Source organism: Eptatretus burgeri, chromosome 11 (genome assembly GCF_056783735.1).
Source record: "Eptatretus burgeri isolate ZD-2024b chromosome 11, Ebu_testis_v1, whole genome shotgun sequence".
In the NCBI taxonomy this organism is placed as follows: Eukaryota; Metazoa; Chordata; class Myxini; order Myxiniformes; family Myxinidae; genus Eptatretus; species Eptatretus burgeri.
Genome location: NC_140971.1, coordinates 70,985,100 through 71,009,137, shown reverse-complemented (window position 1 = coordinate 71,009,137; position 24,038 = coordinate 70,985,100). Strand labels below are relative to the sequence as shown.

At 47.0% G+C, this 24,038-nt stretch overlaps 1 protein-coding gene across 2 annotated transcripts in view; it reads right to left on the bottom strand.

Moving 5' to 3' along the window:
• LOC147017332 (potassium voltage-gated channel subfamily KQT member 4-like) overlaps positions 1-24,038 on the bottom strand; it is a 297,121-nt gene that overhangs the window by 5,073 nt on the left and 268,010 nt on the right. The window contains exon 12 of one of the 2 annotated variants that reach the window (XM_085846893.1): positions 268-388. The exons of the other annotated variant lie outside the window; for it this stretch is intronic. Coding sequence (XP_085703019.1) covers positions 268-388 — 121 coding nt within the window. The remainder of the gene's footprint in view (positions 1-267; positions 389-24,038) is intronic. 2 annotated transcript variants of the gene reach the window in all.

Here is a 24,038-nt window from a genome sequence, read left to right as displayed (position 1 = left end):
GTCTTCGAAGGGTAGAAGGAATACGCTTTTCACTTGCAGCACCTTTACTGAACCATGTCATCCATGTTTTGAGGTTCATTAATTTACCATTCCAGTGAAATTCTAACTATTTCTGGGTTGGATGACATAAATGTGCACTTGCCAATTACTTCGAGTGGTTAAAAATGTCCCACAACCATTTCCATCTCACCGATATTTCTATAATTCCTGTGATGCTTATCTTTTTGGGGAGGGATGGAGTACCACTCTTGTAGCTACTATTCGCACCTCTTTCTCCATGTTTACAACCCTGGATAACAAGCTCGTGCCTGGTGGTGACTCTGCGTCTGCGACCATCTTCTTCTTGTCACCCAGTGTACGCACCTCCACACCCAATATCTGGTCCACCCTGTGAGTCGTATGAGGTGGAGTGATGAAAGTATCAGAACAATATTTCACCACATATTATAAACGAAATTACCCAAAGTATTGGGACAATATACCTTGTATCACTGACAAAAGGAAGATTGCATCTTCGTTCTTATGCTACAAATGTCTGTGAGTCACATCATTTGCTGGGGGAAGGCATGGTTGTGCCATTGATGCAATGCCCCACTGTAGTTTAAAGTAATGATTTTACTTTGGCCAGGGTGCTGGCGATAGTTTGCCTCCCCTTCGCGAAGGACACTGTGGGATCTTTAACGTCCACCAACTAATACTGGCAGACAGGACACTCATTTTACGTCCTTCCGAGGGATGGCACACATATTGATGAATCACCCTGCCTGTGAAACATCAGCATGATGATGGTTTATAGCCGGATCGGGATTCAAACCCAGGCTGGACAGCTTTGAGGCAAGCATGCATACCTCTGGGCTTTCCAACTGCTACAAATATGATTACGAAATAATATTACAATGAACCCTCCAAACCCATACATGCATACTTTTCCCACTGCAAAACTTGGTGTGCTGGACATAAGGTTGTCTTAATGTGGAATCTTGAGGAATGTTGCCATACTTGCCTTCATGTTCATGCCATATTAGCCGGATCTGCATCTGATAGGCCCGAACCTAAATTTAATTGGCTTGTTCTTGTCATCTAATCAACTCATCCATCAAGTTTTGTCATAACTCGGCCACAACTCTTTGAAATATCGTGGTGTACATGTAGTTTTTGGCCTCAACTCTCAATGGTGAAGAATCATTTGAAAAGTTTAAAATTCTAGTATCCGGATACGGATCTTCACCAAAATTGAATCGATTCGTCCTTGGCACACAATCAACCTGTCCACCAAATTTCATCCAAATCCGTGCACAACTTTTTGAGATATCTTGTTCAGAGACAGACAGAAAAACAGACAGGGGGGGGGGTGAAAACATAACCTACGTTCACCTTCGGTGGTGGAGCTAATGATAGTCCAGGCTATCTGAGTGATATAGGGGGTCAACCTAGAACAAATTGCAACAGTTTTGCAATAGTTTTTTTGGTACATATACATGTTGTGAAAGACATACTAAAAGTATAGGTGAATAAATTTGGTGGAACAATATGTGGCAGCCATTTTAAAAATGGGTGCCGTCGAAAATTTCAATATTTTTTATATTCTTATATTTGCTATTTTAGGTCATTAAATGGCCATATATGATTAAATTTGTACTGCAGCCTATGAACTTGGGTTATCTTATAGTTAGCATAATAAAATTTCATATTTGATCTTCCCTTCATTAGCATAAATCCAATATGGCTGCCAATTTTTTTCCAATTTTCATGATTTTGCTCATAATTTTGCAACCAAATCATATATAATCTTGCTTTTTATCTCTTTGTAGATATTCATGGAAGGAGAATATATTTAGATCAATATTAATCCATTTCAGACCTTCCTTTCTGTACAGTTGGCCCATTTAGGGGGCACTGAAGTACGGCAGTACTCGCGAGTGAAAACCAGCTTATTGGACGACCGCTGTGAAGATATGTGAAAAATTGTAGTAAAACACCAAATTAGCCACAAACGAGTTTGAGGAGAGGCTTAGTGAATTTTGATATAGTAACAAACGTGTGAAAATCCAAAATGGACACCATGCAGATCAATTATTGTTATAACTTTGTAAATATTTGTCGCAACAACATAAATGAGGTGTCCTTCTGTATGTTTTCAGACATAAGGAACCTCATGGAACCATTGTTTACTTGATAAAATTTATGTAAACCAACAACCATCTCACATTTTTTTTACTTCACTTATTATTTACTCAATAACAATGAGTGCAAGAAGACATACTGAATTCATGGAGTGCTGAAGTCTGATCCAACGACGTGGAGCAAAGCGGGACATAGTTAAGAATACTAAAGGTACTATTTTGTATTTTCAGCATTTTACTGTTGTTATAACTAAGAGCTGTTAAGATACTAAATCTTAAGATCTACTTGCACAATATGCAGAATATTATGCTATGCTTACTTGTATTGCAGGACGGCGAGCACATGTGTATTTTGCAAGGAGTCAGTGACAGATGAAAAGCCCATTGTGACATTGGGAGCAAAAGGGTGTGAAAGTATTCTCAGAGCAAGCGAAAGTCGTCAAAGTGACATTACAGTAAACCCTGGAGACATTGTCCACATTAAATGCAGAAGAGAATATATAAACCCCCATGTGATCAGTGCATACAAAAGAAAACAAGCTGGCAGTCTACCTTGTAAAGATGATCCAAAATCTGCCCTTAGATCAACTGAGACACCCTTCGATGACAAGACTGACTGTTTATTTTGCGGTTGTTCGGATCCATATGATGGTCGCAAACAAGAATCGAAGCTCATTCCAGTCAGGTCGATGGATTTTTCGGCCAAAGTTCTTTCAGCATGTGACAGCTTCACTAATGACTGGGTGGATACGGTTCGTGCCCGTGTGCTGTATGCAATAGACTTACCAGCAGCAGATGCAGTCTATCACCAACTGTGCAGCGTCAACTTTAGAACGGGAAAACACGTTCCTCAAATCTTTGTGCCAAAGGATGGTCCACGAGCATCGAAATACACTCGAATGAGCGGTCGACCCAAGGATGTGATCAGAAATGAAGCTTTTCTGAAAGTAGCTGACTATTTGGAGAAAAAACGATGATGAACATATAACTGTCAACGACCTGGTTGAGAAAATGAAAGAATACACAGAACCAGAAGAATGCGAATGCGACCCGTACAGCTCCAAATACATGAAAAGTAAGATAAAGCAACACTTTGGTGATAAGATTGTCTTCACAGAGATAAATGGAAAACCCAATGTAGTCACATTTGTAAGCACTGCTGCACGGATCCTACAGGACTTCCATTACCAACAGAAACACCGTGTGTTGGATGAAACAATCCACATCATTGAGACCGCAGAAAAGCTAATTAAACAGGATATCAAGGATGTGAAGCAGTCCAATGATACCTATCCTACTTATAGCGAAATATCATCTGCCGAGGAGGGGATGGATTACCTCCCTAAGTCTTTACAAACTTTTCTCAGCACATTGTTCGTTGGACAGCACAATGAACCCAAGCTGGCATCAATCAGACAGGCTATAACGCAAGCCACGCGTCCACGTGTGCTTTTAGTACCCCTCCAGGTTGGTCTAGGCATCCAGTTGCATCATCATTTCCAGTCCAAATTTTTGATTGATACGCTCCATCGACATGGATTTTGCCTTTCCTATTCCGAAGTAAAGAAGTTTGAAAGGAGCGCAGCAATGATGCAGGGAACAGATATACAAAACTGCACTCTGGAGCATTTCCTTCAGTATGCAGCGGATAATGTTGATCACAACATCAGAACCATTGACGGTAAAAACACGTTCCATGGCATGGGCATTATTGTAGGAATTACACCAAAAACGACCACCACCAAACCAGTCAGAAGGATCAATATAACCAACGAAGACATCAAAGCTGTTGGTGGTATCAACATAGAGCACTTTACCTACAACAGAAATATGGAATCAATGCACTACGAATACCTTACAAATCCAGACTTGGAGAAACCCTATGCAAAGCTTGATCTACTGTGGGAAGCATCACTGATGCTGAAGACTGCAACACCTTTGTGGTCCGGATTGATGTAGATGGTGTACAAAGGTGAACACCCTGGAGAATCATCTGTCATGTTCCTGCCCATGATAGACATGGATCCAAATGATTTGTCTTGCATATATTTAACCCTCAAGTTTGTCTGTTTGCATGCAGCTTGGTATAACTCCACCCCAATAATAACATTTGACCAGCCTCTGTGGTGGAAAGCGAACATGATTGTGGAAAGCGAGCCCGAAACAAGTCCACTAAACTCGGTGGTAGTTCGTCTTGGAGGTTTTCACATTGAAATGAGCTTCTTGGGTTGTATTGGTCATTTAATGGGAGGGTCCGGGCTGCGTGAAGTTCTTCAGGTAATCTGTGCTGACAATGCAGTAGGACATATACTCTCTGGCAAAGCAGTATCTCGAGTTGTGAGGGGGCATCTCCTGGTAGACGCTGGTCTCAATCAACTTCTGATAGCTCAAGCACTCAGCCTTGACATCCCCACAGACGAATCAACACAGGAGCCATCTACATCCAGACACACCGTCAGTTGGTGACCAACCCTGTGACAGCAATTCAGCGGGAATCAGCAGGGAGGAGCAGTCAGAGCAAGACGAGATGTCCATGTTAACCGAGCTGATGAAACATTTGCTCATGGGATCCATACCAGCTTCTGAAGTTGAAACAGACGAAGTACTGGTCAGGTTTGAGGATACCATTGCTAGCAAAAAGGAAAATCTTCAATCTCTGAGGACATCAAAGCTTTGGCTCCAGTATCTTGATATGATTAAGCTGCTACGAGGCTTACTCACAGGGGAGAGAACAGGGAATTGGGCCCAACACCTGCAAAGCCTATATGACATGCTGCCATATTTTGCAGCATCAGGACACAACCTGTACCTGAAATCAATACACCTGTATCTGCACAAGATAAGTATATCGTCTCAACTTCATCCCGAAGTCTACAGACATTTCTTAGAAGGACCACATGTTATCCGACGTTCAGAGAGGTCTTGGGCTGGTTTTTCAACTGATTTGATCATCGAGCAATGTCTGATGCACAGCCTAAAGACAACTGGAGGCCTGACAAGAGGAAGAGGTTTGACTGAGGCCCAGCACGTTATATGGGTACTCTCGACTCCCATATGTGCAGCGGTGAACATTGCTATGCAAGAGTTCACCAACATTCAGTATACAACAAGTGAACAGCATAAGGATGCTACATCAACAAGGATGAAAAGAGATAGACATGACTGTCAAGATATTTTGCAGTATCTGTCTCAAAGAAACCCATTTAGCTCGGAATCCCCACTGCGTAACAATGCAACTGGTGTTCTCGCTGGATCAGCTGTAGATGCATGTGATGCCAAGATGGTAGGCCAGGCAATCGTAAAATCTATGGAAGGACACGCAGTGGCAAGTCATTCCCTCAAAAAAAAGGACCAGGCCATCAGAATGGATGTCAAACTAACTGCCAAGAAACGAGACGATGAAGTTCTCATCGACGGCCAACTTCTGTTCCAGGGTTTGGTCGCTGCTGGTTCCAGGTGTGACGACTTGTCAAAGATCTTCAGTTTCGAACTATGCACGTATCCACCTGCTCTATTTGAATCAAATGGTTTCATGAGGCTAGCCAACAAAGCTAACCTTGCAGATGCATTGTGGACATCAGAGATTGCAGCTGCATCTGGTCCGACAACTGATGTGCAATATGTTATAGATGGAAGTGCTTTGCTTCACCGGATACCATGGTCAAAAGCAGCTACGTGGGACAGTATCTGCAAGCAGTACACAAGTTACGTCAAACACAAATATGGCAAGGCCATAATAGTATTTGATGGATATTTGGATGGACCAAGCCACAAAGATTGCACACATTTAAAGAGGAATGGTGGATGTGAAGGAGCAGAAGTACACTTCTCAAGCACAATGGCACTCCAGACTACAAAAGAAGAGTTCCTCTGTAACAAGAAGAACAAGCAGCGATTCATTAACATGCTGTCTCAGAGGCTCCAAGAAGAAGGGTGTGATGTATTCCATGCAAGAGGGGATGCCAACCTCCTCATTGTAAAAACAGCTATCGCATCATCTGCAAGAATGGACACGGTACTAATTTGCGATGACAGATCTGTTGGTACTTTTGTGTCATCATGCAATCAACATGTCACACAATATCTTCTTTAGGCCAGAGCAGAAGACACACTCACAAAAAGTTCAACGATGCTGGAATATCAGAGAAACAAGATCGTTGCTAGGTGATGTTGTATGTGACTATCTACCTTTTGTACATGCCATCGCTGGTTGCGACACAACGTCTCGAGTGTTCGGCGTTGGAAAAAGGTGCCATTACTAGAAATCAAGAAAGGCTCATACTTTGCAAAACAAGCATCTGTCTTCATGAAAAAAGATGCCAAAAAATAAGAAATTGTAGTAGCAGGAGAACACGCAATGGTCTCGCTGTACAAAGGACGCCAAGGAGAACCTCTCAATGATCTGAGACTCCGCAAATTCTATGACAAAACCATTTCTCGAAAAGAGATGGTACAGCCTCAATCTTGTCACCTACATCAGGGTCCATCAAATATCACAGTCTGCGGGTTTATCACCAAGTACAAGAATGGACCGATGATACAAGTCATTTACCTGCTGAACAGTGGGGCTGGAAAGTCAATAATGGGCAAATGATGCCTATCCTCACCGACATGATGCCTGCTCCCCAAGACCTCCTCGAAATAATGAGGTGCAACTGCAAGTCAGGCTGCAACACAATGCGATGTACATGCCGCAAAAAATGGACTGGACTGTTCTATGGCATGTGGCGAATGTAGAGGTGTATGCGCCAATATTACGCACTCAGCCACGGACACTGACTCTGAGGAGGAAGAATAGATTATTGCGAGACTGTCAAAGGTTAACCATCTTCCTATGCCTACACCACATGTTTGGTTGCACTACCACCCTTTTCCCAGAACATCAATATAAACATCTATATCAGAAAAGGTGTTTAATGTGTAGTAAACATTACCACAGCGTGTGGCGTTATTTGTTTTGACTTTACTTATCATAGTATAGCAGTTTTTAGTCATAAACCTGATCAAACGGCACTCATACTTGGATAGCAATCAGTGTTCCTTTAAATATTGTTGTGGTTGACCAAATTCGCAAACCACCATTCAGGTCCCTTAGGTGAGATATCTCGGTAAGTATATGTGTAGTTAGGCCCAAACCCGTTGTCTAGAGGGAATAAATGTCATTCATGAGGGCTGCGACTCTTCAGGATAGCCGTTTTTCTTTTACTATCTTTATTTTGGACCAACCGCCATTATTACCACCACCAACCACGTCTCAACAGCCATCACAACAACAACCACCAACCACAACGCCGCTTCACCACAACCGCCATGACCTTTACCGTCACAACTCGCCACCATCGCATCACCGTCATCTCGCGCCACTCGTGGGCACCGATGCTGGACTCGTGTAGAGCGCGCACCGTGCAGCGTGTTCAAAAGCATCGCGGACTTTCTGAAGAAAAACGGATCAAAAACGACTCACGCCCACTTTTGTTCCGTCCAATCGGTGAGCGAGGGGCGGTTGGCCCCGCCTCCAGGGCGTTGGAGGGCGGTCGCTATATGCAAATTCATGGATCAAAAAGCATTCACGCCCACTTTTCCTCGGGCCAATGGGGAGCGAGGTGAAAGGTCGGAGGCAGAGGGTCAAAGATGAAGGAGCGAAGCCACGGGGCTTATAAAAACGACTGCGTTCGTCAGGCAGTTCAGTTCGCAGGAGGAAGAGTTGAGTTGGAAGCGGAGGAAGAGTTGAGTGCAGTTGGGAGTTCGCGGAGTCGGAGTGAAGAGGACGGAGCTGTGGAGAGGCGGCGAAGGCGGACGAGGGGGTGCTCGCGTCGGATTCGGGGAACTGCGGAGAGAAAGGCCGGCGGCGCGACCGAGGTCGTGGTGGAGACGCTCGTCGCGGGACCCGCGATTTTGTGAAATCCTCCTTTCCCCGAGCATCAGCAACCCCCTCCTGTTTCCCCCCGCGCTGAGATAGTGCGACAAAAGGGGGCCCCCTTCCCACCCCCTACCAGACACTGTCCGCGAGGCCCGCGGAGTTGAGGCACCACCGCTGCTCCGCGTCTCATCATCAGACGGGTAGGCCCGACACGGTCTCGGCCCCAGGCCCGCCTACCCCCTCATCCTGGAGGGTGGTTCTCTTTTCTTTTGCTTTGGGAATATGTGTTGTCGGCGCCGTCTGTGAAGTAAAATTGTATAAGTGTTGCCGTGTGCTCGCGTAGTCGGATAGATCTGCATTGTTGCATTTGCTTTTTGTCTTCTTCTTTTACATGTGCTTTTGGTGGAATTGTATATGTGTGCTTCCCGTGTGCCGCGAAATAAATGTGTTTATTGTTGAACTGTTTTTCCCGCTTCGCTTCGTCATTTCTTTCATTGAATCCCCATCTTGCTTCACGTAAAGGGTTGGTCGTGGGAAAAGACGCCCGATAATTAATCGAACCGTCGAGGCCGATGAATAACACCGCTCGGTTATCCCGATAGTACGGAACGGGTCGCTTAAGTGGCCCGTGTCCGAAGTCGACCTGCGGCGAGGTGCGATCGCCCGGTCTACCCTCCGTGTGGGTACTTAGGTAGGTCGAATTTGGCGAGCAACCCTATCCCACGCGGGGGCCGATTGGCTCGATCGCGGTGAGACCGAAAGGTCCACCCGTGACTGGTTCCCGGCGTTAGTCCGAGAGGGTCACGACTGGATTGTCCGTCCGGTGGGCGACGTGCCGCGATTCGAGTTACGTGGCCGTTCGCACGCCGGCGGGCGCGAATCCGCGACACTGGTGTCAGGTCGTGCGATACAAACCCATCGCCCTCCTCACGGCACTGGTAACGGAGAACGGGAAAATGGGCTCTCCTGTCTCCAATTAAATTCACGGGAATCGGTCCAGGGGTGAGAGAAGCGACCCCCGATTCCCTCCAAATTACGAGCGAGCTAAATTAACCCTTTACGAGAAGCAAGATGGCGTCTCAAGGCGAGCGGGAGCCGGGGGTATTAGAAATGGATGTAGAATGTGTAGGATCCATGGCTCAGGATGAAATCCCCGTGCAGGAAATGTTAATAGTGCAGGAAAACGAACTCGCCCAACTGAACCCAGAGCCCGAAATGGGTGCGGCAGCGGCCGCGGTGTATGACACCTCCCCTCCCCCTCTCCACCAAAACCCTTCCCCAACCCCTGCCGAAACGGCTCACTCAAGCGCACCCGACATGGCCCAGCTATGCGCCATGCTGGCGGCAATGACAGCAAAGATGGATACAAATACAAATGAAATGAAAAACATGAACGAAAAGATGGATACAAATACAAATGAAATGAAAAACGAAATGAAAAAAGAAATGAAAGAGCTACGGGGTGAGACGCAGAACATGGGCCGATGCCTGCAGGCGGGCATGAAGGCCGTTAGCAGGGAACTCAAAATGGCGACTCCACGTGTAGGAGCGAACGAGCTGGGAGGGGGTGCAACGGTGACCGAAAGGGAAAAATTAAATGGGGAGACCAAAACGTGCGAGACGAGACACGAGGTGACGACAAAGGAAATAAAAATAGTAGAGACAAGGGAGGTAAAGGGTGAAGAGGTGACTGAGTTGGCAGTGACGGTAGCCGGGAAGGGAACGATAGAGGGAAGACTACACGATGAAGACGGGGTAAGTGACGCACACACACACACGGAGGTAGTGGAGGATAATGAGGTTGAGCTCGCGGAGCGTGTAGGGACCCAGTGCGAGCAGCTGGATGGCCTCCTCCAGGAACGAGGGGAGGGAGTATGCCCCCTTGAGGCGAGTCACGACCAGGTGAGTTCGGTCGTGCTTTGCGAGTTCGAGGGGAGGAGTGCTGCGAACGGGTGCACGGAGAGCTTGGGGGGTATAGAGGCCCCGGAGACCCTTGTGGGGACACGAATCCCCAGTGTGGTTGTCCCTGTGTGTGTGGTGCAAGGCGTGAGTGCGTCCCCGTGTGTGGAAGCGACCCCGTGTGTGAGTGGTGTGGTGGCGATGGTGCCAGAGTACGTGCTTCCCAGCGCACCGTGTGTGGAAGAGGCCGTGTGTGTGGATGAAACGGCCAGTGTGGATGAGGCACCGCGGTTGAGTGCCCCCGCGTGTATGAGTGAGGCACGGTGTGTGGATGAAACACCGCGGTTGAGTGCCCCCGCGTGTGTGAGTAGTATGGTTTGTGTGAGTAGTGAGGCACGAGTGAGTGAAAGGCCGCGAGTGCGTGGAGCCACGTGTGCGAGGGAGGTAGCATGCGTGAGTGAACGGCCGTGTGCAAGGTCGCTGTGTGCAAGGGAGACCGTGTGTGTGAGAGAGCGGTATGTAAGGGAGATGTCGGTGGGCATGTGTGAACATGCAGTCGCCTCTCCCGGTGTGAGTTTAATGGTGTGGAGTGAGAGCGTCGTTACACGCAGGAATGCGTGTGTTGAATGGCGACGACGACGGCGACAGAGGAACGAAAGCCGAGTAGCGGCTGTAGTTGTTTCGGGGACCGTGCCGGGTTCACCCAGCAGTGAGCACGAGGTCCGTGCTGTGCAACGCACGAGGCCACCACGTGCTCGCTTGCGAGAGTGAAGTCCCGGTCCGGAAACGCACGCGGTGGATTTGCCGATCCCGCGGACGGACAAAGTTTAGGCAGGATAACGGATTTGGACCGGACGGGTTCTCCACGCGATCGTGTGTGTTAAGCTCCAACGGGCAAAGCACATGTGTTCGCGTGGGGAACCCCTCGAGACGTGGGGCTTGTGTTTTTTTTTATGCGCACGGTGACGCCATGGCTGCACGCGGGGTTGGAATCCGGCAGGAGGGGTATCCCTGCCGGATGGTACCGTCCAAGGAGGGACGAGGAACACGTGCAGCTGCATGACGTCACGGGCAGGTGTAAAGTGCGCGAGCTGTGAGTTGCCGCGCTGGTGATGCGCATGAAAAAAAAAAAACAGTAAGCCTCACTTTCGGGTGCACAGGATTCCTGGGCAAGGGGTGGAAGACCCCCTTGACCTGGGCACAGGATGGAAACTAGTTAGGGGGAAGGGTTAGCTTAGCTAGACCGACTCCATGGGGCGGGGGTAAGTCCTCATGGAGTCCGTGGAATGGATTAGGTAGAGGGATTTAGTGAGCTTTAGGTTGGGAAATAAAATGATTTATTTGGAGACAGTGACAGACAGTGGATGTGTAGAGTTGACGTAGTTTAGCTACGTAGTGTTAAAAGGAACGTGCTATAGTTTAAGGGACGACGTGGGAGCACGAGTTAGTTAGGGGATGTAGTTAGAAGGATGGCAGAGTTCAGCGGTGTGTGTGTGTTGAAGAGTTGGTGAGTTGTGAGGTGAGTACTTGTTGAGTGAGTGAGGCCAGCGGGTCTGTGTGAGTGGAGCGAATGGGGACTGCATGGTGCGATGAGTGATTGGGGGGAGGAGTGACTCCCGCCCAAGGGACCCCCGGGGTCAGTGTAGAGTGAGTTAGGGGGTTAGTCAAATTTACAAAAATGGAGGTTGTTTTGTTGTTGGTGGGAAAGTAGGCTCGAAACCCGTTTTGAGGGGTGCAGGAGCCCTGTTGACGGGCTGGGAGCGTGGCTGCGAAAAGTGAGTATCGCTGAGTGGGTACCCCGGGCACCAGGCTAGTCGGCCGTGGTAGGCCAAGGGCCCATGGGGGGCCGGGATAGCGTAGTGGGCACGGGTGCGCCTGCTTGGTGCGGGGGCCCGGGGCGCCATTAGCCGCGTGAGCAGTGTTGTGGGCACGGGTGACCCTCGGAAAGGGGCCTGGGAAGCCAGCCTGCCACGTGTGCGTTTCAGGGGAGGTGCCATGGGGGGCACTCCCCGGTGTTAGGGAGCTGGTAGGCTCGGAGGCAGTGTAGTGCCCGGGGGTGCCATCGTCGGAGAATCGGCAGAGGGTCGTGCCTGCCAAAGGGAGCCACGTGTCCCAGCCATGAGACCGTGTGAGGGCACGGAGAGAAAATTGGGGGGCGAGGCCCAAAATTGTGAGGACACCAACACAGGCGACGGGAATCTGGGTTGTTAGAACCAATAGTTTAAGCGAGAAGCGCTTGTTGAAAGCCCCGGGGTAGTTTAACAGTTAAATGGTTAGGGTAGATTAGGAAGTGTACCCCTCCGCACCATCCATCCCCTCGCTCTCGTTGTGGGCCGCTGGACCCACTTTGGTTATAGATCGCCGAACTCTGGGGAGGCCATCCTGAGGCTTCGTTGGGCCTCGACACAGGACGCTAGCCCTCCCTTATTCCCCTCCGGGAAGGGAACGTAGGGGTTGGGAGTAGGCTAGGTGACAGGATAGGTTAGCCGAACAAGGACAGTAAAGGGGGTTAGGGGACGATTTATAGTGGGGAAGTAAAATAAAAAAATAAGTTGGGGCTAAATTGGGGTTTGACAAATTAAGGGAGTGGGTATAGACAATGACAGGCAAAGGCGATAGTTTGGGAGGGAGACTGTAGGGTAGGTCCGAGCCCGCCTTCCGAGTGGCCAGCACCACCGCACTCCTTCCACCAACCTCCACTGAACGGCAAAGGCTGGCCAGCTTCATCTGCTGGCTGTGTTTCTGCAAGGCAGAGGCCGGCCCACTTCATCGGCAGCTGTTGTGTTGCTGCAAGGCCTGTGCTGGCCGGATCATCTGCAGCTGTGGTACTTCAAGGCCTGTGCCGGCCAGTTCATCTGCCGGCTGTGTTTGCCTGCAACGACCTGGTTCTGCGGGCTGCGTTTGCCTGCAGCGGCCTGGTTCTGCAGGCTGTGTTTGCCTGCTGCCTTTGCCATGCCATGCCCACTGCCCACGTTCACCAGCCCCGTTCAATTTTTGTTTTGCCCCCCCCCCTTTTCATTGCCATGTGCGCCAGGATCAAGGCAACAGTTTGCAAGCTGCAAGAACTGCCCCGTTGGCAGCTACAACACGGGCCTGCAGTGGCGGCCCGTGCACCGTGTTTGTGTCCATCCATCTATCCGTTGTGTTCATTGCGTGTGCCACTTGAGCTGGCACGGAGACTGCGTTTGTGCAGCCCATGCACCGTTGTGGTTCACTGCGTTCAGTTCAAAAAGGAAGGCCTTGGACTGCGTGTGAGCAGCCAGCCACGTTCCCTGTCACCTGCATTGTTTGAGCCAGAGACTGCATGCGGGCAGCCTGGCTCCCTGCTTACTGTTTTCTTTTTGCAGAGTTCAGTGATCCTGGGCCATGGTTTAGTGTAAAATTTGTAAGTTAAGGTAAGATGTACTGTACATATGAGTGCGCCCCCGGCATGTTTGTCTTAGCGCCGGCAATTTTATTTAAGTCGTCCGTGTGAGTGAGTTTGTTTAGGTAGTTACTCAGCCCTTAGGTTATTTATTTTGGGGACACGAATACCATGAATGTCGCACTCAGGGATCCGTAGGTAAAATGTACTAGGGGAAAACTACACATGATGGCACACGAAAATTTGACGACTCGGGACGAGTCTGTAAAAAGGGGAGGGGGTAGTGTTGTGGTTGACCAAATTCGCAAACCACCATTCAGGTCCCTTAGGTGAGATATCTCGGTAAGTATATGTGTAGTTAGGCCCAAACCCGTTGTCTAGAGGGAATAAATGTCATTCATGACGGCTGCGACTCTTCAGGATAGCCGTTTTTCTTTTACTATCTTTATTTTGGACCAACCGCCATTATTACCACCACCAACCACGTCTCAACAGCCATCACAACAACAACCACCAACCACAACGCCGCTTCACCACAACCGCCACGACCTTTACCGTCACAACTCGCCACCATCGCATCACCGTCATCTCGCGCCACTCGTGGGCACCGATGCTGGACTCGTGTAGGGCGCGCACCGTGCAGCGTGTTCAAAAGCATCGCGGACTTTCTGAAGAAAAACGGATCAAAAACGACTCACGCCCACTTTTGTTCCGTCCAATCGGTGAGCGAGGGGCGGTTTGGCCCCGCCTCCAGGGCGTTGGAGGGCGGTTGCTATATGCAAATTCATGGATCAAAAAGCATTCACGCCCACTTTTCCTCGGGCCAATGGGGAGCGAGGTGAAAGGTCGGAGGCAGAGAGTCAAAGATGAAGGAGCGAAGCCACGGGGCTTATAAAAACGACTGCGTTCGTCAGGCAGTTCAGTTCGCAGGAGGAAGAGTTGAGTTGGAAGCCGAGGAAGAGTTGAGTGCAGTTGGGAGTTCGCGGAGTCGGAGTGAAGAGGACGGAGCTGTGGAGAGGCGGCGAAGGCGGACGAGGGGGTGCTCGCGTCGGATTCGGGGAACTGCGGAGAGAAAGGCCGGCGGCGCGACCGAGGTCGTGGTGGAGACGCTCGTCGCGGGACCCGCGATTTTGTGAAATCCTCCTTTCCCCGAGCATCAGCAACCCCCTCCTGTTTCCCCCCGCGCTGAGATAGTGCGACAAAGGGGGCCCCCTTCACACCCCCTACCAGACACTGTCCGCGAGGCCCGCGGAGTTGAGGCACCACCGCCGCTCCGCGTCTCATCATCAGACGGGTAGGCCCGACACGGTCTCGGCCCCAGGCCCGCCTACCCCCTCATCCTGGAGGGTGGTTCTCTTTTCTTTTGCTTTGGGAATGTGTGTTGTCGGTGCCATCTGTGAAGTAAAATTGTATAAGTGTTGCCGTGTGCTCGCGTAGTCGGATAGATCTGCATTGTTGCATTTGCTTTTTGTCTTCTTCTTTTACATGTGCTTTTGGTGGAATTGTATATGTGTGCTTCCCGTGTGCCGCGAAATAAATGTGCTTATTGTTGAACTGTTTTTCCCGCTTCGCTTCGTCATTTCTTTCATTGAATCCCCATCTTGCTTCACGTAAAGGGTTGGTCGTGGGCAAAGATGCCCGATAATTAATCGAACCGTCGAGGCCGACGAATAACACCGCTCGGTTATCCCGATAGTACGGAACGGGTCGCTTAAGTGGCCCGTGTCCGAAGTCGACCTGCGGCGAGGTGCGATCGCCCGGTCTACCCTCCGTGTGGGTACTTAGGTAGGTCGAATTTGGCGAGCAACCCTATCCCACGCGGGGGCCGATTGGCTCGATCGCGGTGAGACCGAAAGGTCCACCCGTGACTGGTTCCCGGCGTTAGTCCGAGAGGGTCACGACTGGATTGTCCGTCCGGTGGGCGACGTGCCGCGATTCGAGTTACGTGGCCGTTCGCACGCCGGCGGGCGCGAATCCTTAACAATATATTTACCTATACTTCTTAAAGTATGTTTTCACAACATGTTTATGAACAAAAAAGTCTTATTGGGAAGCTTTTTGCATTTGTTTTTCGAGGTTGAACTTGACACTGCACTGTATAGTTTAAAATATACAACAGGTGTGATGATAAAATGTTTGATATAACATGTACGGTATGTATATATATATATATATATATATATATATATATATATATATATATATATATATATATATATATATATATATATATATATATATATATATATATATATATATATATATATAATCTGGCTTCACATATATTTTATGAAGTAAACATTGGTCTCATGAGATTCCTTAGGTCTGAAAACATACAGAAGGCCACCTCATTTATGTTGTTGCGACAAATATTTACAAAGTTATGACAATAATTGATCTGCGTGGCGGCCATTTTGCATTTTCGCACTTAAGGGTTTCTAGGAAAAAATCACGCTTGGTACTATATCAATCATCACTAAGCAATTCCTCAAGCTTTGTGGCAAATTTGGTGTTTTACCACAATTTTTCACATATCTTCAAAGCGGTCGTCCAAAAAGCTGGGTTTCGCTCGCGTGTACTGCCGGACTTCGGCCACCCTTGAATGGGCCAACTGTACTGTAAGGAAGTTCTGAAATGCGTTAATTTTGATCTAGATAAATTCACCTTCCATGAAACCCTAGAAGTAGAGATAAAAGCAACATTATAAATGATTTGGTTGTAAAATTATGAAAAATGGCAAAAATTGGCTGCCATATTGGATTTATGCTGATGAAGGGAATATGAAATATGAAATTTTATTATTCTAACTATAAGATAATAACCCAAGTTCATAGGCTGCAGTGCAAAATTAATCATATGTGGCCTTTTAATGACCTACAAAAGCAAATATAAGAATATAAAAAATAATGAAATTTTCGACGGTGGCCATTTTTAAAATGGCTGCCAAATATTGTTCCACGAAATATATTCACCTATACTTTTAGTATGTCTTTCATAATATGTATAGGTACCAAAAAAAAAAAACTTTACTGCGAAACTGTTGCAATTTGTTCTAGGTTTAGTCACATACTGCCTAGACTATGAGGGCTCTTTACATCTACCAGCATATTAACACACCTTGACACACTGCTGTGTCGGTTAGGAATTGGTTTAAGGACAACAATATTGACAATCTAAAGTCGCCAACCAAAACCTGAGTATTATAGGACATCTTGTCATACAGCCTGAGGGCCGGAGATAACCAACCACAAATCCATTGTCAAACTTGCATTGTCTGTGAAGTAGGAGGAACACGATATAACACTGGCTATCTGCTCATTCATAAAACGTGTGAGGTACCATGACACGATGAGAAATTGAATAAGCAGTACAAATTAAAAACCCGACATGACCTTACTGTCCCAATTACTTTTGGTACCATCGTGTATATCTACTAAAAAGGTGGAATAATGACGGTTGAAATACTGGAAAGAAAAATGGATAAAGTCACTTCAAAGTATTTTCATAGTAAAAAGTCAATCACCAAATGGTGAAATGGATTTTGAACAGCTTGAATAGCCCAGAGGTACGCACTCTCGCCTCTAGCCTGGGTTTGAATCTCAGGCCTTTGTAAAGACTTAGGAAAGTTTGTAAAGACTTTGGAAAAGATACAAAGTGTGTGTGTGTGTGTGTGTGTGTGTGTGTGTGTGTGTGTGTGTGTGTGTGTGTGTGTGTGTGTGTGTGTGTATGTGTGTGTGTGTGTGTGTGTGTGTGTGTGTGTGTGTGTGTGTGTGTGTGTGTGTGTGTGTGTGTGTGTGTGTGTGTGTGTGTGTATGGTCCATTGGAGGGACGTTAGACTGGACGTCCCGTCCGCCGGCATTCGTTGGTGGACGTTGAAGATCCCATGGTGTGCCTTGTAAAGAGTAGTCGAGCTATCACTGGCACCCTGAACAAATTCCAAATCCCTGCTGCATCAGCGGCTCAGCCGAGCTCCCAGCAATGATGCAACTAGCAGCTGCTGGCGCCATATGAAATGAATGAATGATAACCTGAACTCGAGCGAAGTCGACGGCATGCCATCGCAAACCCCACGCTTCCCATCTTAAGCAAAGTTGAAAGATGGGGAAAAAGTTCCACCAGGAATGACCCATTATTAAAGTTTGAGTTTAAAAAAAATCTTCCGTTTTGACCCCTGTGATTCCAAGTTCCCACCCCTTGGGGCACATTAAGTGGGGGAGGGGTGGGGGGAGGGGTTTCAAATTAAATAAATTGTTACAGATGTCATGCGGCCCTAATGTTGAGTGTGTAAACTGTTTTATTTTAAATGTGTCCGTCGTTGCATTTTCTGGTATTTGACCTTTTGACCCCGTCCCAGGGTCTCAAGGGGCGGGGCCAAAAATGAAACAGCTTTTCCACCTTCTTGCCAGGTGTTGATCACAACTACCCAGTTTGATGAATTTCTGCACAACCGTTCAGGAGGAGATAGCGTAACAGACAGACAGACAGACAGACAGACAAGCAGGCGAGCCGATTACAATATACCCCCCTTTAAAAAAAAAGAAGAAAAGCGTGGGGATAAAACTAGTAATGTTAAAATGACAAAAGTTTGTAACATTATTTAAGAAACACCTTTAACTTGAGAAATAATGAAAAAAGATACCGACAGGTTAGCTGAAAGATAGCATGTACTCGCCATTCAGTAATCGTATCCATTTTTGATGGAATGATCTGACAACAAACTTGCCATTTTTACTTTCACAGACAAATAATTCGGCCATAATTTGAGAGCAATGTTAAGCTGGCTATCCAATTTGCTAACATTCACTTTTGCATATGAGAATGAATGGTGTAATTTGAGTCAGCCACTGTATGCCATTACTCTGGCCAAATTTCAAGTTCCTACCTCTTCAATCTACCTGTCATGTGATCACAGCACTTGACATGATTATGACCTCCGCCATCGGTTATATTTTCACCACTGTCTGTCTGCTTGTCTGTCTGTGTGGACGGATTCGGACGAAACTTGGTGGACAGGTTGGGTGTGTGACAAGGACATCTGATGCTATCTTTCAGCTAACCTGTCGGAATACCCGGTGGAGCGCCAGAATAGATTCTGGTGAATATCCGGATACAATTGATTTTTAAAGTGATTCTTCACCATTGAGAGATGGAGTCAAAAACGAAATATGCTGTAGCACGATCAATGCTGGCAAGGGACTCAGATGGCACCAGTGGCCATGTTTCAAAATCCCGTGATGACCCTCTCGTTCTTGCTTTCCCTCGATCTGCCCTCTTCAGTCTCTCCTCCCCAAGCAAAAATGCTAGTTAGAACTATAATATATGAGAGTAGTACTTATATACTATAGTTGGTAAACAGTTCCTACTACAGTAGTCTGCAGAGAATTACTACAGGAAAGGAATGTTATTTTTGCCTGTGTCCTTTGCTGGCCTTCCCTCTGTGTGGACTTCAGCAAACATCACTTCCATCCACAAGAAGGATGCAAAGACAGACCCCACCAATTATAAGCCAGTAGGCCATCATTGCTTTTGATGTCAAGTCTTTCCTGTTTTCAAACAGTTTGGTTTCTGACCATCAGTTATGATTCTGGGCTGGCAGGATGGCCGAGAGGTATGCCCACTCGCCTCTAAGCTGTCGAGCCTGGTTTGAATCTTGACCCAGCTATAAACTGTAACCCTGGTGTTTCTTTCCTTCACTTCCTGGTGTTTCTTTGTTTTGTCATCCTGGTGTTTTTCCTTTACAAAAAGTAGGAGAGCATTGGCCAGCCATGACCAAATTCCTGCCCTAGCCAACGGGCATTGCATCAGTGGTACTGCCATGTCTCCAGCCAATGATGCAATCTCGCAGCCTTTTGCTGCACAATATATATTCGAGAGAGAGAGAGAGAGAGAGTTAGGATTTTGTCTCGGTCACTCAACTCTGGACATTAGTCCGGGAGCCAACCTGTGTATGAGGCTGTTTTAGGGTTGGACCTTACAGCCTCTGCTATAAAATTTTACACCCCCAGGATGTTTAGATATATGTTTGCAGTTCATGAAAACCAATGTTGGCAATTCATAAGCTCTTGCGAAAAATTTTGGTGGACGTTTTTGTTTGAGGAAGATTTGAAAAATTTGATAAAACAGCAATTGTCAATAAAATTTCTAAAAAAATTAAAAAATTACATTCATGAAAAATAAATGTGAACTAAATGTAAGAATTCAATCAGTGCATTGTAAAATGACAAAAAAAAAATTGCCTTTGTGGAAGTAAACCTCGTAAAAGTACATAATTTTGTGAAAAATGCCTTAAAAATAACGTTTTTTGAAGATGGCCTTTTGAACTTTTCTTATCATAGGCAGATGCTGCATTAGAATACTAATTTCTCTTAATGTGATATGAACATGGTATCCTTGGCTAATTAAAACAGCAAATTTGAGTGAGTTCTATCAATTTTTAAAGAGAAAATTAACATTTTTGTCAACCAAAGTTACCCCTACCCCCAAAATCCTCTTACTCTATTGAACACAGTTCGGTTAAGGTTTGCTGGATCCAGGTTGGGTACTTCACAGTTCACTCTTCCAAAGGAAAATTCAATGGTGTTTGGAGTGACATGGCCCTGGAGCAGACATACAACAATGAAGGGAAGACATCTCTGTTCAAAGGCATATCTCAGGCACCAGCTGCTCGAGATAAATATGTGAAGACAGCACCATTTCTCACAGCTGTATCAGAGAACATAAAGTCTATGGCTAATCTAGGCCAACAGGAATCTACTCATCATGGAGAAACACATAAGCAGGCAACAGAAGAACATATGCATGTTGAGGAGATCAAAGAAAGTGATATGCCAGCAGATGATAAACCCATTCCAGTGTAACAACCAAGTGGATCTGCTCAATAGAGCAACTGGTGAGAAGGATGCTTCAAAAGACTTGGTCCATGCTCAAGCTAAGGGCATGGAAGCCATTATGAAAGCAGAAGAGGTGGTCTCTATTAAGATTGAACCACTGAAGCTGGTAACTTTCTCCTCACAGAAGAAATCAAAACCATCAAGGAAACAGTTTAATCAGGATCTATCAAGATGAGACTGCAGCTACACGTGTGCTGTGTTTCTATCGAGATGCCGACCCAGTCACAAGACAGATTGCATTTTCCCATGAGTGGACAGACTATCCATCATCCCTGTTTGAGGTTGATCCACGCTTAGCACAGGGGTTTGTAATGCGCAAAGGCAACAAGTCTGATTTCGTGGCAGTGCTAATTGCTGAAGCTGAGCAGGATGTTGTTTTACAGATGCCATCATTACCACAGAGTGACCTATACACAGTTTATCTGGTAGACACAATGGCATTTGGAAATAAATACCAAAAAATGGGTGCGAAAACATTTGGTGAACTTCCCCAGCTGTATCTTCGCAAGCAGGTGTATCCTGCAGTTGAAACCTGAAATGTGCAACTGTGTCAACATCATTGGTGATCAGTATGATTTTGATGATAGCCATACTTTGAAGGGTGATGAGCAGCAGAGGAGAAACCAGACAGACCAGGCAAGACAATTCTCACCATCCAAGAGTCTAGAAATTCCGGACTGGAATTTACTCATGAAGAATCCAAGAAATAAAGGAAATCTTCAGAACTTCATTGGCACTTCCCTTTGTGAGAGTCCTGAAGCTATTCCGGATGGAGTGACCATCATTCTTGGTGGTATGATGGAAAACAAAGGTCACACTCTTTCCATCACATCAGCATCAAGTTCAGTTCTGGACTTACCTTGTGAAGAACATGAAGAGGCAGACACAAGGATTATTGCTCATCTTGCATATTGTGTGGAATATCTTGATCACCATCGAGCTGTTGTGCATGCAACAGATACAGACATAATTATGCTGTGTATATATCACTTCTGCTGCTTGAACACATTGCAAGAACTCTGGATACAATGGCAGAATCAATACCTACCTATTCATGAGCTGGTAGAAGTGTTGAGCAAGAAGTACCAGAAAATCCTCTTGATGTCGCAGCTACACTTCTGTGCACATATGTGTTGTGTGGATGTGACACAGTGAGCTACCCATTCAGAAGGGGAAAAGAAGAGGTCAGGTCAGGTATGGGAGCATGTGCCAGAACAGCGCGTCGCTGCGTCCACTTTCCGCCGGTACTCCAGGGGCCTCCATCTGGCCATCCCCCAGGCAGATGCCAGGCCCATCCCCATCTCCTTGAGATGATGGTCAACCTGCTGCAACCATGAGGCACGTGGTCGGCCCACTGGCCTCCTCCACTCATGAGACTCCCTCGCTGAGAGAATCTGGTGAGCAGGATCAGCGTCAGGAAAACGAGCCACATGTCCATACAGCCGCAGCTGACGCTCACGGACTATGCAGGTAACAAATCCCATCCGAGTCTCTCTCAGCAACCGCTCGTTGGACACAAAATCCGACCAGCGATAGCCAAGGATTCTTCGAAGAGACCTGGTACCAAAGGAATTAAGTCTCCGTCTCAGATCCTTGGTCAAAGTCCAAGTCTCGCACCCATAGAGCAAGACTGGAAGTACCAAGGACCTGAAGACTCGGACTTTCGTCCTCCCGCACAGGTACCGGCAGCGCCACACCCCATGATCCAGTGAATCCATGACTCCCCAGGCCCGACCCAGACGTCTATTGACCTCCGGCTCACAACCTGCGGAGACGAATATCACTGCCAAGGTAAGTGAATCTATCCACGACCTCAACATCCTCACCACAAACAGACACAGACAGGACAGCAGCATCCAAGATGCCACCGAAAGCCTGGATCTTAGTTTTGACCCAAGAAATCCGTAATCCCAACGGCTCCGACTCCTCATTCAGCACCTCGAGGGCCCCCAAGAGGATGTCTAAAGTCTCCGCAATGATGACTGCATCATCTGCAAAATCAAGGTCCGAGATCTTGACATTGCCAAACGATGCACCGCAACTTGATCTCTCCGACATCCTCCCTAAAATCCAGTCCATACAAGCGCTGAAAAGTGTGGGGGAAAGTACACATCCCTGACGAACTCCAGTAACAACTGGAAATAAGTCAGAGATGGTACCACCACACTTCACAGCACTCTCAGTACCAGAGTAGAGTTCAGACATCAGATCGATCAGTTTCGGTGGCACCCCACAAAGACCAAGAATCCTCCAGAGGACATCCCGATTCACTGAATCGAACGCTTTACAGAGATCAACATAGGCTGCAAGCAGCCCCTGCCGAAACTCTCGTCTGCGTTCGGTGAGGACACGAAGTGCAAGGATACGGTCAATCGTTGACCTCTTTGGTGTAAAGCCTGACTGCTCTGGACGCTGGTGCTCAAGCAGATGGTGGCGAACCCCATCAAGAATTATCCGAGCAAAGACCTTGCCCGGCACTGAGAGCAGCGTCACCCCTCGGTAGTTGTTGCAGTCTTGGCGATCACCCTTCCCTTTCCAGAGAGGGACAACAAGGCCCCTCTTCCAGTCAGTTGGGATGATGCCTGTGTTCCTGTGAAAGAAGAGCGGCACAGGTTTCTCTGGGACTGATAGGAAACCTTCCCCACCTTGTTGATTTTGGAAGAGATAGTGAAATGGCAGCAACAGAATGTGTCATTGATGAGGCCAGAGTATACTGGACTGCTCTGCATGGCCAAAAAGGGTTCAGCTGTTTGGATACCCTCAGGCAGCATATGTTTGTCTCTTCAAAATTAGACCTTAGGTCACTGCCAGCAACAGAAGATGCGTTTTACTTCCTTGTTTTAAGAGCATTGTATCAATTGCTTCTATATAGACGTGCACATCTCAGTGACCGAGCACTTCCCCCAGCCACAACATTTGGCAGAACCCTTATCAATGGAAAACTGGTCCCAATTCTCATGTCTAAGCCAGCCAAGCCAAACATAGACAAAACGGTGTCTTGCATGTGCAAATTATCCAAATGTCTGAAACGATGTTCATGCAAAAAGGCTGCTGTGCCTTGCTGAGTGACATGCAAATGCCTTGGTCAGAGAGGTTCATGTGGTGGAGTTGTTTCAGAGAGTGACTCTTCCTCTGAAGAGGATGTTTAATGTCACAATATTGTGTTAATCCATTTCTAATTTTATCTTCCTTAAAACCATGGCATGTAAAAGTATGTTCTTGTTCCTGACCCCATTGATAGTCAAGCATTTCTGAGTTACATAAATCTTTTGTTGTTTGACATATAACCTTGTCAATTGTAGGTAGGTTAAATCTACACCAATTGTGATATAGGAAATGAACTCCTCTTTAATATGAGGGGTCATTTGTGTATATAGGTTTAGCGGTTATGATTTTAGGACAATATTAATTACCCCTACCCCCATCCTACATCTTCGCTTTTGCCAACATTTTGTTATCAGAGGGGGCTCGCAAAAGTGCTGACTGTGTTGTTGCGCAAGAGTTTCACCATTGCCAACATTGGTTTTCATATACTCAAAGGGTGTCTCTTTATGAAAATCAACACAAAAATTTTATAGCAGACCGGGCAATTTTTTTTTAATTTTGATCGGTTGGCTCCCGGACTACATGTTTCTACTCCCTTCTCAACAATGGTTGGAGGCCCTCAATCTCAAACAAGAAGTTAACACTGTCTCCCATAACATATATCAGGCATTCTACACAGTCTGGCATTCTGCTTTGCTTGCCAAGCTCTCTGCCTGTGGTATAGTAGGCCATCTTCGCTCCTGGATTTCTGACTTCCTCTACTCACGCAATCAACATGTTGCCATTAATGGAACCCCCCCCTTCTTCCAGTGAAATATGGAGTTCCCCAAGGCAGTGTATTGGGCCCAGCCTTGTTC